This window comes from Protopterus annectens, chromosome 13.part0 (assembly GCF_019279795.1).
Source record: "Protopterus annectens isolate FY-2018-M chromosome 13.part0, PAN1.0, whole genome shotgun sequence".
NCBI classification, from domain to species: domain Eukaryota; kingdom Metazoa; phylum Chordata; order Ceratodontiformes; family Protopteridae; genus Protopterus; species Protopterus annectens.
Window position 1 is genome coordinate 345,666,011 of NC_056747.1, and position 14,268 is coordinate 345,680,278.

General features: G+C 46.0%; 1 protein-coding gene across 1 annotated transcript in view; it reads left to right on the forward strand.

Moving 5' to 3' along the window:
* The window catches only part of MED12 (mediator complex subunit 12), a 4,088,267-nt gene that overhangs the window by 542,275 nt on the left and 3,531,724 nt on the right, over positions 1–14,268 (forward strand). Inside the window, exon 6 of the mRNA XM_044054827.1 lies at positions 7,537–7,647. Within this exon, the coding sequence (XP_043910762.1) occupies positions 7,537–7,647 (111 nt within the window). The remainder of the gene's footprint in view (positions 1–7,536; positions 7,648–14,268) is intronic.

The following is a 14,268-nucleotide window of genomic DNA, read 5'->3' on the forward strand; positions in this document are numbered from 1 at the left end:
TTGGTAATCACAAAATTCAAAATGCTAACTGTTCATCAGCTGCTTCCCATGCTAGGCTAAAATGCCTGGTTGACAGCATTGGACTTAAAGGAAACTTACCTGCACATCCCAATAACGGAGTCTTGCAGAAAATACCTACACTTCAGAGCAGTCTCCATGCACTATCGGTTCTCTGCACTTCCCTTTGGCTTATCTACTGCGCCCAGGGTATTCACAAAGTGCCTAGCTCCAGTCATTGCATTCTTCAGGCAAAGAAATATTCAGATATACCCATACCTGGATGATTGTCTAATTCAGGCAGAAAGCCAGGACATATTATTGAATCATCTGGCATTTGTAAAGAAGCTGCTAACCTCACTGGGTTACACCATAAATGAAAAGAAATCTCACTTAGTACCCTGCCAAAAAACTGTATTCCTGGGAGCAAGCTTGAACTCCACTTCCCAGAAGGCCTACCTCACACCAGAGAAACAAGTTTAACAGCCTACTTCAACTACTGGCCACTATTTGCAAGAAAAATACTGCAAGCCCTGGGGTTCAAAGTGTCTTGCATCCTACTAATTCCATATGCAAGACTGCATATGAGGAAACTACAGTGGTATCTAAAAAGCCTATGGTGTCAACATTCTCAGGACCTGGAATCAATGATCCCTATAATTCCTTGTATAAAGACAGAGTTCCTTTGGTGGGCAGAGGCCTGCTACCACAACAAGGGACTGCCATTCACTCTATCCCCTGCCGCCCAAACCCTAACAGACTCATCAGACTGTGCATGGGGGCTCACTTGGCAGGCAGTGCATTCAGGGCCAATGGAACCAGAGTCAAATGCACCTGCATATCAATCAAAAAGAAATGTTAGCTGTACAGAATTCTCTGACAGCCTTCAAGGACCATATTCTTCCAGGACAGTTATTGGTAAATACAGACACCACTGTTATGTGGTACATAAACAAGCAGGGAGGAACCCACTCATACCCTCTCTGCAGACTAGCCATCAATTGCACCTACAAGCTCAATACCTGCCAGGCAAGCTAAATTCACTGGCCGATAACCTAAGTAGAAATCTCATGGACCCACATGAGTGGAAACTGGAACCAAAGATATTCAACACTTTGAGAAACAAATGGGGGGAGCCCAGAGATAGACCATTTTGCCTCCCCTCTGAACTACCAATTGGACAAATTCTGCACAATGACTCCCCACAGACAAGCTTGGAAAGTGGATGCCCTGTCCTTCACCTGGCAAAGCCTGTTAGTTTATGCCTTTCCCCCTCTGCTTCTCCTCTTGAAAGTGCTAAAGATTAAACAGGACAAGCCAAGGACAATTCTAATTGCACCAGACTGGCCACGCCAACACTGGTACTCTCTCTTGCGCAGTATGTCACTGCTGGAACCATGGCACCTGCCTCAGACCCCTTCCCTGCTGTCCCAGTTGGATGGCCAGATTCTGCACCCTCAACTTCAAACCCAGAACCTTGCAGCCTGGCTAATTAACTGAGCTCTCCAATATCCTCCCTCAGTAAGCAAGTCCTGGATGTCATTCTGGAAGCAAGGAAGGCTAGTACTAGAAAATCCTATGCTGAAATGTGGAAAAGATACTGTTCCTGGAGCCAGACTCGGGGGATGGGCACAACAGTACCCAGCTTACTGCATATTCTTCAGTACTTAACAGAGATGCTCCACAAGAGCCTTTCCTTCTCATGTATTAAATTTCATGCCACAGCCATTTCAGCACATTACAATACTGAGCCACCCATGTTCTCTCACCCCCTGCTGAAGCAATTCCTCAGAGGGCCCAAAAATTTAAGACCACCCAGGAGAGCCCCTACTCCAGCCTGGGACCTTAACTTTGTATTGGAAAAGCTCACTCTACCTCCTTTTGAGCCAGTGGCAACTGCAGAGTTGAAATTCCTTTCTTGGAAAACAGCATTCCTTCTAGCCATCACTTCAGCAAGAAGAGTGTCTGAATTACAGGCCGTTATGGCAGTGGAGCCCTTCATAGTCTTCCATGCAGACAGTGTCCCTCAGGACCAGTCCTTCCTTTATGCCTAAGGTGGCATCCAGTGTGGCCCTTAATCAGTCCATTTGCCAACCTTCTTTTCTAACGCACAGAACAAAGGAGAACAAATACTGCACTCTTTGGATGTGCACAGACAACTTGGATTTTATTTGGACAGCACTAAGCCTATCAGGAAAACTGAACAGCTGCTAAGTTGCCTTTGCTGTCAGGGGCAGATGGGGAAGGCCATTTCAAAGCAAACCATTTCTTAGTGGATAGGCCATTGCATTCATTTCTGCTATAAGCACCATGGAAAACCTTCCCCGCATGTGATAAGATCACATTCCACCAGGTCTGCATCTACTTTAACAGCCTTTCTTAGAGGTGTTCCTACCAGGAACATCCTAGTAGCTGCTAGCTGAAGCTCTGTACATACCTTCACCAAGCATTACCACTTGCCTATTTGTTTCTAAATCTAGAGCTGGTTTTGCCACTGCAGTCTTGCAGGGCTTAATAACTAGTCTTAATGCTCTCTAACTGCCTCCTCCCTTCCTTAGCTTTGGGAATCTACCCAAATGTAATGACCTCAACAGTGAAACACTAAGAACATAGTATAGTTGTGTACACTTATAAATGTAGATGATAGAGTGTATTCACTGTTGCAGTCCTGATTATCCTCCCTCCAGCCCCCTGACATCTATTGGCTATACCTTTCTTCTTGTTTACTGTATTTAAGCTTTCTGTTGTATTTGCTTTTTGTTAGAGGTGTAACCTTGTATATAATTGCTTCCCATTGTGGGGGCACCTGACATCTGGGGTAAGAAAAACTGATGTAATGGAGTTGGTTGCATGCTTTTTATACCCCTGACTACCTGATGTCATGGAAGAAGAGAGAGCATCCGACGCAGGACCCAAGACTTTGATAATTAGGCCAGCTGAGGGCTACCTGCAGGCAGATAACCCAAATGTCATGACTGCAACAGTGAGTACACTCTAACATCTACATTTATAGTAAGTGTACACAACTGTACTTTCCTGATGTTCATAGTTCAGTCCATACTGCCTCTTCTGCAGAAGGATTACTGGATGTGATCCATAGACCCTCAAGATGCGTACTATCACATCAGAATTAACACATTCTCGTAGGTATTTGCGTTTTCGGCTGGGGGCCAGTCATTATCAGTTCAGAGCCCTGCCCTTTGGTCTCCCTACAGCACCCAGGGAGTTAGTGTATGGCAGCGGTGGTAGTTCATCTCAGACTGTTCGGATTCAGAGCGTTTCCTTGTTGAGATTACTGGCTCCTCACTGCCCTATCCAGGCATCTACTCAATGAAACAAAGGATTACTTACTGTGTCAGTCCCTGGGGATCAGTTAATTTCCCCAAATCCCATCTTCAGCCAGTTCAAGTCTTGTAGTTCATAGGTGCTCATCTGGATACTATCAATCAATTGGCCTTTCTGCTACAAAACAGAGTTCACAACTTGAGACATGTCGGTCAGATCTTACCACACCCTTTTCCTCCAGAAAAAAATGGTACTTCAGGACTTGGGTTTTGTGGTTGCAGCAGTTACTGTACTAATCACTGCTCACCTTCTCTAGTCGACTATGGCAGTACAATGGTCGCTTCTTCAACAAGCTTTGACTTCTCCTGTAAAGCTTTCTCAGGTTTGCAGGAACTCCCTACTTTGGTGGATCCTGACCAATGAAGATTGGTGAGGACGTCCCTTTATCCTTCTTACCCCAGTGGCCACGTTGACCATGGATGCCTCCCAATTGAGGTGGGTGGGGGGCATTTCTTGGGATGGACTGTTCAAGGCACATTGTCCCCAGAAGAAATCAGTTTGATTATAAATGTCTTGGAGATGATTGGCCCTTTTTAATGTTGCAGCCCTTTCTGAGCTCTCTTCCTCTGGGGACAGTTGCTATCCAGATGGACAATATCAATAGTATGGGACATTAACAAACGGGGGTAAGCTGGTCCTGCCCCCTTTGCCGAGAAGCAATGAGAGTTTGGCAGTGGGTGATCTCTTCCAACAGCTTTATAGTAGCAATGCACATACCAGGGAAATCCAGTGTTGTAGCTGACAAGCTCAACAGAAGTATTCTGATGCCTCAAGTGTTCTCTCGATCATAAAGTTGTGGAAAAGATCTTTCGCCAATGGGATCGACCTTGCGGTGATCTTTTCTCCTCGACCCTCAAAAACAAGTGGATCAGTTTTTTGCCCTAATTCCCCCTCAGGGGGAGTCACTGAGAGATGCTGTAGTCCCTTGTTTGGCCCTCTGGTCTCCTGTACACTTACCCTCCCATCCCTCTAATCCCCATATTTCTTCAGAAAGCACTCCTTTTGAAAAACAAGGTTATTCTTTTTGCCCCTGTCAGGGCTCACAAGTTTGATTCCTCTTACAGTAATCTCAACTTCTGTGTCCTCCTTGGACACTGGGCCCCAATCCAGACCTGGTATCTCATCTCTCATGAATGGCTCACCAGGATATTTCAGGCCTCAAGTTGGCTGCATGGTTTCTCCAATTCCAGTGATGGCTTGTCATTCCAGGTTTTCTCCAGTTCATCAAATTTTAATTTTCTCCCAGAAACCTTTGACAAGTAAAATATACAAGAGTAAATGGAAAAGATTTTCCTGTTTGGCACAACAAAGAGAATTCCATCCCTTTACTGCTTCCATTCCTGCTGTTTTAGATTTTCTTGCTTCAGTTTTTCAGGGAGGTGCTAGTTTCTCCATAATTTAAGTTCAGTTTGTAGCCATCTAACTATCACATTGGAGATCATGCCTTTCCTCTAGCTTCATCCAGACTATGTAAGGCATTCCTTAAAGGTACATTTTTGTTTAGACCTCTGATTAAAGATCATTCTCCACTTTGGGATCTTATCTTTATGTTGCAGAGGTTAGTTCGACCTTCCTTTGAGCCTTCAGCTCAGCCTGATCTTAAATTTCTCTCTTGGAAGACCGTTTTTCTTGTAGCTATTACTTCAGCTAGGCAAGTTTCTGAACTCCAAGCCCTCTCTTCAAAATCGCCTTAACTGATTTTCCTTAAAGATGGTTACCTTGTGCACTAATCCATCCTGTTTACCAAAAATCGCCTCTAAAACAAACGTCAACAAAGAAATTAATTTACCAGTCAAGGAGAAAATGCTTCACCTTTCGGAGCTACATAGGCAGCTTAGTTTTCATCTTCATAGAGCGAAGGTTCTTGGACTTACCAGCTCTGTTTCCTTTGTACATTACAAATTGGGAAAACCAGTATCTAAAGTCAACTAAGCTAGATGGATTTCAAACTGTATTTCTTATGTTTACTTTTTGAGAGGTTTATCTCTGTCAAGATATCCAAAAGGTCACTCTATTAGGTCTATGGCCATATCATCTGCTCTCTGGGCAAGAGTTTCCATTGATGATATTTGTGCTGCAGCCACTTGGTCCAATTCACTTACCTTTATTGCTCATTACAAGTTGGACAACATGTTCAGGAACAGGGCTACTTTTGGATCTGCAATACTTGGGAACATGGGGCCACCTAGGTTTGTTGTAGCTGGGGACTCTTGTCCCATACATTGAGGAATGAATGATAGTGACAACATCAGAGTAAGTCATGTACTCATTATAGCAATCATCTGTGTTGTACATTTTTATTCCTCCTCAGTTTCCCACCCCCTACCCACTTTCCTTTTTTTTATTTTTTTGCAAGTGACCTGATAGATTTTTGGAACCACTGTTCTTCTTTGAACCCCTATGCCGTTCCTTTCCTTTTTGTAAATTATATTCTAGACTATTGTACAGTAACTGTAAACTCGGTCTGATGTTTTGCAGTGGCAAGGGGGCATCATGGGTAAGGGGAGGAGCTAGGGAGTCAGATCCAAGAGTCTGGAATGAAAAAGGGCAACACAGATGCATAGTTAAGGTGAGTAAATAACTTTTATTTCAGCTCCATTATACTCCGCCTGGAAGACTGTCTTGCTGCTTGCTTTTACTTACTCTGATGGTTTCTGAGCTTTTTGCTCTTATGGCCATTCCTCCTTTTTTTTTTTTTTTTTTTTTTTATGCCCAAGGTTGTTAATGAGCTGTCCTTCAATCAGGCAGTACAACTCCCTTCCTTTTTTTCCTTCTCACTCTACTAGTGAGAGTCCTGCTTACCTTGGATTTGCACAGACAGCTTGTGTAAGTAAGCAAATCAGTATGTTATCCAGCCCCATAGAAGCACTCTTTGACTTTGGGTAGTGCCTTGAAGACTTGTTCATGGGATATTACAGGAGGGGTGTAAATGCAAGTATGAGAGCTGGGAGTGTAGGAGAAGAGAGGTGGTTAAGTTAGAACTGAAAGTATCTGCTAGCAGATTGGTTATGTTCTGGATCCAAGTATTTGGTATCATTTACTGTTGATAATTTTGCAGTGCTGCACATTGTGTTTGAGGTTTCTAACATAGGTAAAGGAGGCTTTCTAGTTATCCTTCGACTGGATGGTTATTTTATTTACCTCTCATGTTGGCTTTGGTTGACTCTTTGCAGTGTCTGGAGTTCCCTGCTGAGTTTAGCAGAAGTGTTATCTTGATAGGTTAATTTATTTTTGCATGCAATTAATTTTTTTCTTTTATTATATAGCCTGTTTATAGTTGGGTACTACTCCAAGAGTTAATTTTTAGTTTTGCTATTTACTTTGGAGGGGGGCAAATATGTCTATGCAGTTATTTAAATGTATATAGAATTTTGCAGTAAAGGATTGCACATAAGCAGTGGAGGTCATCAGGTTGGAAAGGGATTTTGAATTTAGTCAGGTCATCGTTTAGTTTTAGTAGACTACATGCTACTGTAGTGTAAAATGTTTGGAAGATGCTTCTGGTGTCAGTCGTTTGGTGATTACTGATTTTATGGTTCAATATGATCATGGGGAAATGACAGTTGGTGAGGAGCAAAGCTGTCTCACATTGATGAAGCCCAAGTCCAGGATTTTTATCATACCTGGATAGGGTGTGAAATAACTGGTGTAGTGTTAAAGAAATAGTTTAGAGAAAGTTTTCAGTTCATGTTGCTTTGGTGGTTTTTCAGATGGAATGTTGATTTTTTTTATATTTGTATTTCATGACATACTAAGGTCATAATACCAGTCTTGACACAGAAATAGGCTGTACACTTCCTGTGTTCCCCTCCTGGAAAATCCTGTTCCACCACTGCCTTTTTGCCCACAATAAAAACATCCAAGTGACCAAAGCTTTTATTTGAAAACCATGTTGCATATGTGAGCAGAGAGAAATAGCATATAGTGTGCAATAATTATTCTTGTCATTTATTTCAAGAGAACAACCTTATTGGGGAGTATTGAGAGGATTTTGCACAAATATGAATTATTTATTAAAATAAGAAAATTAAATATAGCTGTATTCTGCACATGTATTGGGAATTCTTGAATTTGTTGCAAGATACTTTGAGTATACCTATTCTGGTATATCAACCCACGATTCCTTGTGATTGAGTCACGGATCTGAACTCTCTTTTTTTCATAAAGGAATTTTTATTTTCTCTTTTTTGCAAGGATGGAATGTTAGACAGGCATGAATTCTTGACATGGGTGCTAGAATGCTTTGAGAAGATCAGACCTGGGGAAGATGAGCTACTGAAACTGTTGCTGCCACTCTTGTTGCAGGTGAGTCTGCGTAGTTGGTCTTGTATGTATACCGTTTCTAAACTGCTGAATAACATTGTCTGTTCATTTATTGCAACATTTTACTATAGCCATAGGTAGAAAGTAGGCAGAAATCTGTTGTAATTCAAACTACATAGTCAAAAAAGACTTATGTTGTGGTGCATTGAAATGTAGAACATCCACCTGGTCACCCACGTGAAAACATTTACATATATTGATTGTAAGTAGTGTATTGTGCAGAAATCAAAATAAGCATTTTGAGTGCAAACAACTTTGCTATACTTTATAAAGCTCGGCAGAAAATTGAAAGAAGCAGTTAATTTGACTAAAGGCTGCTGAAATAGCTGTAACAATTGTCCATATGACAGTTTAAGACTGTGGCAGCCGTTCTTAATGAAAATTGGAGTATTTTAAACTCAGGGGGATGATATGAAGGTATTACTGTAAACAGTGTTTTAAATCAGAGATGAATCATAATGTACTGGATGACTGTATAGTCCATGTTAAAAAGGGGCAAGGTAGTGAGTGAAAGATCGAAGAAACATTCTGACACCATTTTGATCCTGTAGGTGGGGATAAAGTTTAGAAAGAACAGTTGTTTTGGAGGGGAATCTAGAAATGCTTGAAGAAATAGAACTTGTCTTGGACTGTACAAATCAGAGAAAAAGAATATTTCAGTTGCAGTCAAAGGGGGGAATGGACAGTGTCACATCCTTAAAGGATAAGTTGCCACTGTGGACTGGGTTGCACTAAATTGTTAAAATTTAGACCACACCTACGAGTTTTCTGACTAGGGCCAGTTTTTGCAGCCAGTACTCTGGAATGTTCTAGAGAGAGAGATTTTCCCTAAAGGAGCATATTTGTTTGCTGCAGAGACCAAGAAGAATGTGCAAAATAAGAGGATCTGATTTTTTTTTTATGTCTGGATTCAATCTGCAGGCTATCAGATCTGAGAGTGGCCATATCCCAAAGACTTAAGCTCTCTGTCTGTCTCCTCTACCCATAATGCATTGCTAAACTAAGAATACCACAGGTCTAGCTTGCCATCACTCCCGGGCAAGCAGCTCAATCATTTGCTTTGCAGGAGTCTGTGCTTTTTCAGATTTTGTTACCATGTTTTAGCTCCCTTATCCCTGCACTGTAGTTCATTTTCTGTTTTCTTTCACTTAATATACTGTAAATTTTGACTTTTTTTTCTGTACAGGGTGTGTAGTTTAACATGTGCATGGATCCAAAAGGGTTTAAAAAATGTTTGGCATGCAGACACAAGCTTCCTTTGCAGAATGCTCATGACAGGTGTATTTACGGTCTGGGGCCACCCATCTGGAATTGCCTTACTCCATAAGCAAGGACTTCCGCACTTGTCTCATCATCAAGTTAGTTCTAAAGGGCGCCATTCCTTCCAAAGACTCTTCAGTCTCTTCCAGTAAGGGGGGGGGAGGTTGGATTGGTGTCCTAGACAGGGATCCAGGGACCCCAAGGCTTCCAAAGGAGACTGTAAGCAGTCAGCCTCCTCTTTTGCTTCTGTATCATATAGTAAACCAGAGCTGAAGGTCTAGTGCCCCTCAGTTCCCTGCTGGCTTCGGCTCCAACATCTGAGTCAATTGCCTTTAGTGTAGGTTTTTGGGAAGGGCTCTTTCTCTGGCAGTTGTCATACGCAGCCCTTTTCTGACCAAGGCTGCTCCTTCGGGACAGGCTGGTTCTCCCTTCTACTTCACCTGAGTTCTCATTCGAGTCCTCCCCTTCTCAACCCCGGATCAGAGCATCCGCAGTTCTGATCTGCACAGTTGAGTCCTTGCCTACTAGCTGGACTGCCAAGCCCCCTTTGGTGGCTGCTTCATCTCAGTCATCCAGGTCAGTTGGCAGCCTAAAAGCTTCAGATTTGGAGGAGCTGTTGAGTTATTGAAGCAGATGCAATTAGACTTCATCCCCCTCACCAATAGGCTGTGACTCTGTAGCGTCAGTTCAGTTAGCTTTGTTTCATCCCTTGACCCCCATCGTTCCAGCGTCATCGGAGCTGTTTCTGTCCCTTCCTTTGGGTCATGTCCGATGCCATGACTAATTACAACTTCAACCTGTACCTTGGTGCCCTCAATTCTGTTGGAGCTTAGTGGGCCTTGGAGCCAACACATTGAGGTGTCTCTTAGGGACAGGTTCAGTGATTCTGGTTTCAGTATCATCCCTTCTGGTCGCGGAATCTGCCCTTGATAGTTCAGCTCTGGTTTCTACATTGGTGCAGGGTGCAGTACCACTGGAATCCAGGGCATTCTTGCAGTTCTGTGTTCCTAGGTCCATCAGTTCTGGTCAGCCTGCCTCTGCTGATATCTTAAAAAAGGTGATCTGAAGTAGTTAACTTAATTTAATCAGCAACCTGTGGGGTTACGGATCTGACACTGATCCAAGCCGGCAGCATACCAAGCAAAAAAATCCGAGCTCCAAGCTCCTCCCCCTTACCCATACTACACTGCAACCTCCTTCCAGTCCCCAGATCTCGTTTGTTGCGGCTTTGCCAAGCAAGGGATTCTAAGAGCTCCAGGCAAGTGTAGCAATTTTTTATTTCAATCATCTCTTTTGGTCTACTTTTTTGTGTGTGCATTTTAGTACCTTTCTTCGGGTGTTTTCTCCCTAGCCTTCATCTCCTCCCTCACCTTTGGTAGTTATTCATCCCTTAGTAAGCCCCTATTTTTCCCTCTTTCAGGTGCGTGTGTGTGGCTCTGTGCGTGTCTCTAGTATGGCTGAAAGTCATAAAGTGACTTTTTCCAAGTGCTCTGAGTGTGGCCATAAGCTGTCGCCAGCGGATGGTCACACTCTGTGCGTGATTTGCTTGGGGATTCCGCACCTTTCTTTGGGCTGCCAGATTTGTGCGGCCTTCAACCCCTGAGCCTTAAGGGATAGGAAGAACAAGCTGATTCTGGCGGGTCTTCTACCAGCGGAATCAGCTTCTTCTCCTTCCCTCTCTTTAGCGACAGCTGTGACTGCCCAGCCCAACTGGCCCTCTTCCCCTGTCTGGGACTCACCCTCCCACCTTGTCTCAGGGAGAACGAGAGGCCAAGGAGGATAGAAAAGAGAAAAAGAGAGAGAAAGAAGCCGCAAGTGGCAGGCCGAATTGGACCCCTCGGCCCCTCTCGCTAAGGTGGTCTCTTCTCCATTGAGAGTGTCCAAGCCTTCCTCCCCACAGCTCCGTTTGCCACGTTTCTCCCTGGAGCCGGAGAAGGAGACCCGACCAGCCTCCAAGTTGTTGTCGCTCGGCCCTCCCGGGCGGCTTCCTCCAGGTATACTCGCAGCATTTCAGAGGCAGATATGGACCGGTTGATGCGTCGATTCTTGCAAACTCAGCTGCAGATGGGAGTGTTGCTGCCCCCCCCCTCCGGGGGGAGTTCAGCTCCAGTGTTCGCCCTGCTAGCTCCTCCAATTCACCACCGGATTTCGGAGTCTTCGGATCCGAGGAGCCCCAGAGCCAGGAGGTCAGCGCCAATGGTTACTACCTCGATGCCGGCCATGCTCTCGAGCTTATCGGACACAAGCTCTCCTAGCCGCATGCTGGGCATCGGATCCGGGGGGGTGAGTGTGTCTTCAGCTCCTTTGCGGTCGGAGCACACCATCCTCTCGGGTCCGACTGCTTTGGCACCGATCCCCTCGCTGGATCCGAGGGCCCCGGCCACTTGTCTTAGAGAGGCCGGTTCCCCTTTGGCGTTTGTGGTGGAGAGGGTTCTCTCTGGAGGACCCTTACAAATGCCTGTGCAAAAGGAGGAACTTGGACTCCCCTGAGTCCCTCACAGAGGATACCGATTTGGAGGAAGTCTGTATTCCTGGAGGCGTTCGACACAGGCTCATCTTACCTCTTGGGTGTCCCCCCCCCCGCGCTTGACCCCCTGGTCGACCTGATTACCATCAGGGTGTGGAAGGAGCCGGACTATGTAGAGCCGATACCTAGAAGGCCCGATAAGGTCCTTAGTCCCGCTGCAAGACAGACCTTCGTGGAGCAAGGGTTCCCTAGTTGATGCCACAGTGGTGGCGGCAGCCACCAAAAAGGAACTCGCAGGAAAGTTTTTCGGTCCATCCCCCTGATGAGGAGTCTCGGGCAATGGACCGCCTTGGAAAGCGGACGTTTGCTTCAGCTACCTTCTCTATAAGGGCACTGAATTACTTGGTCCTTGTAATCAGACTGCAGCAGAACCTGGTGAAAGAGTATGCTGAGTCTCCCCCAGAGTCCATGTTGGCAGAGGATAAACTGACTTTATCTGCTAATATGGCCACTCTCAAATCAGTGTCTTAATACTTCTATGCAGCTACTTTCCCATGCCACGGAGGAAGCCACTAGAGCTAGCGGGTCCGGTATCGCCTAAAGGCATCATGCCTGGCTTCGACTTTGCGATTTCTCGGAACCCTTCAAGGCGTCCTTCGCAAATCCACCCTTTGACTGGTCGACCCTCTTTGGGAAGACCGTCCGTGAGGCACTGGTCCAGAGCGAGAAAGATGGGAAAACACTGTCAGCCATTGGAATACGCTTCTCTATCCCTCAAAGGTCCTTCTCTAGGAATCAGCGAAGGGGGGAAGAAGATGTGGTTCCGGAAATCTCAGCAGGCCCGGAACTCAGGACTCCTCCTCCCCCAGAGGCAGAGGGGGACAAGGTGGACATCAGCCCAGAGGCAGAGGGGGACCGAAGAACTTCGGGTCGCGGGAACCCTTTTCTGACCGATCCACACAGCAGCCCTGAGGGGTTGCCCGACTGCTCCTCTCTGGAGGCAGTCAAGGGGCATTTTTCGAGGCACCTGGCTCAATGGGAGTCCAGCACTACAGATCGCTGGGTGCTTCAGATAATATCCAGAGGCTATTCAGTCCCCTTCATAAACAAGCCCCCTTACTCAAGGTGCCTCCCAGATGTCCGACCCACTCAAAGGGAGGCCGAGGCTTTGGAAATAAAAAAGCTGTTAGAAAAAAGAGCCATCCAGCATGTGCCCCCACACCAGTCCGGATCAGGCATCTACTCCAGGTTCTTTCTGGTGCCAAAAAAGATGGGGAACTTAAGGCCGATTCTCGACCTGTCAGCAATGAACCTATTCGTTGCCAAGGAGAAATTCCGGATAGTCACGATACAATCCATCCTGCCCCTCTTGCAGGAGGAGGACTGGATGTGCTCCATAGACCTCAAGGATGCATACTACCATAGTCTCATGGACAGATGGTCCAAGAGGTTTCTCCGCTTTCGGCGAGGGGCCAGTCATTACCAGTTCAGGGTCCTACCCTTCGGTCTCACCACAGCCACCCCAGGGTGTTCACCAAGGACATGGCAGTTGTAGCGGCCCACCTGAGGCTCCAGGACATACAGGTCTTCCCATACCTAGACGATTGGCTCCTCTCCGCCCCCACATGGCATCTACTTTCTCTAGCCAGGGATTTCTTCCTCCGGATGTCACCCCAGTTGGGGATAACCATAAATGTCAAGAAGTTTTTCCTCCAGCCTGTTCAAGTGTTAGACTTCATAGGGGCCAGGATAGATACCTTCCAGGCCAGGGCCTTCCTAACGTCAGACAGACTTCACAGCATGACACTGCATGTGCTAGCTCTCTTTCAGTCCCCTGCTCTCCCAGCAGAATTAGCCCTGAGAGCTTTGGGGTCCGTGGTGGCAGCGATCAGTCTGATTCCTTACGCTTGTCTGCACATGAGGGTTCTACAGTGGACGTTGCAGGTCCAGTGGTCTATTCTACACCACACTCTAGACTTCCCAAGTCCCCTCAGCAGAGTTTGCAGGAACTCCCTCGTGGTGGCTGCAATCCCAAGCCCTTCGGGAAGGACAACCTTTTGTTATGTCACCACCCCAGGCCACAGTGACCACGGACGCCTCCCGCTTAGGGTTGGGGGGGCATTGTGCGGGCAGGACTGTTCAAGGCATGTGGATTCAGACAGAGACCATACTGTGTATAAATGTCCTGGAGATAAGGGCGGTTTTTATGGCAATGCAGGCCCTTCATGCCTCTCTTCCTCCAGAGACTATTGCTGTCCAGTTGGACAATGTCAGTGGTCTGATATATCAACAAACTGGGGGGAACCAGGTCTTACCCTCTTTGCCGAGAAGCCATAAGAGTTTGGGAATGGGCAATCTCCAACTGCTTCCCGTTAACAACGCACATTCCGGGTTGGTTGAACATACTGGCGGACAAATTGAGCAGAACTATCCTCTCTCCTTACGAGTGGTCTCTGAATCCTTGTGTAGCGGAACAGATCTTCCTTAAGTGGGGTCAGCCTTTCTGCGATCTCTTCGCATCGCCTTCCAACACGAAGTGCAGCGAGTTTTTCGCTCTAATTTCTCCTTTGGTAGACGCCCTCAGAGACGCTCTAGTCCATGCTTGGCTGCCCGGTCTTCTTTATGCGTATCCTCCACTTCCGCTTATGACAATATTTCTGCAGGAAGCTCGCCGGTTGGGGAGCAAGATTATCCTCATAGCCCCATTCTGGCCTCATCAGGTCTGCTTCCTCTGCCTGCGGTCTCATCTCATAGCTCCACTATGGATCTTGGATCCCATTCCGGATCTGATTTCTCATCCCTCGGGAATGGCTCCTCCAAACCTGAATGGTCTCAAGCTCTCAGCTTGGTTGATCCAGTTCTCCTAGTTGCCAGGA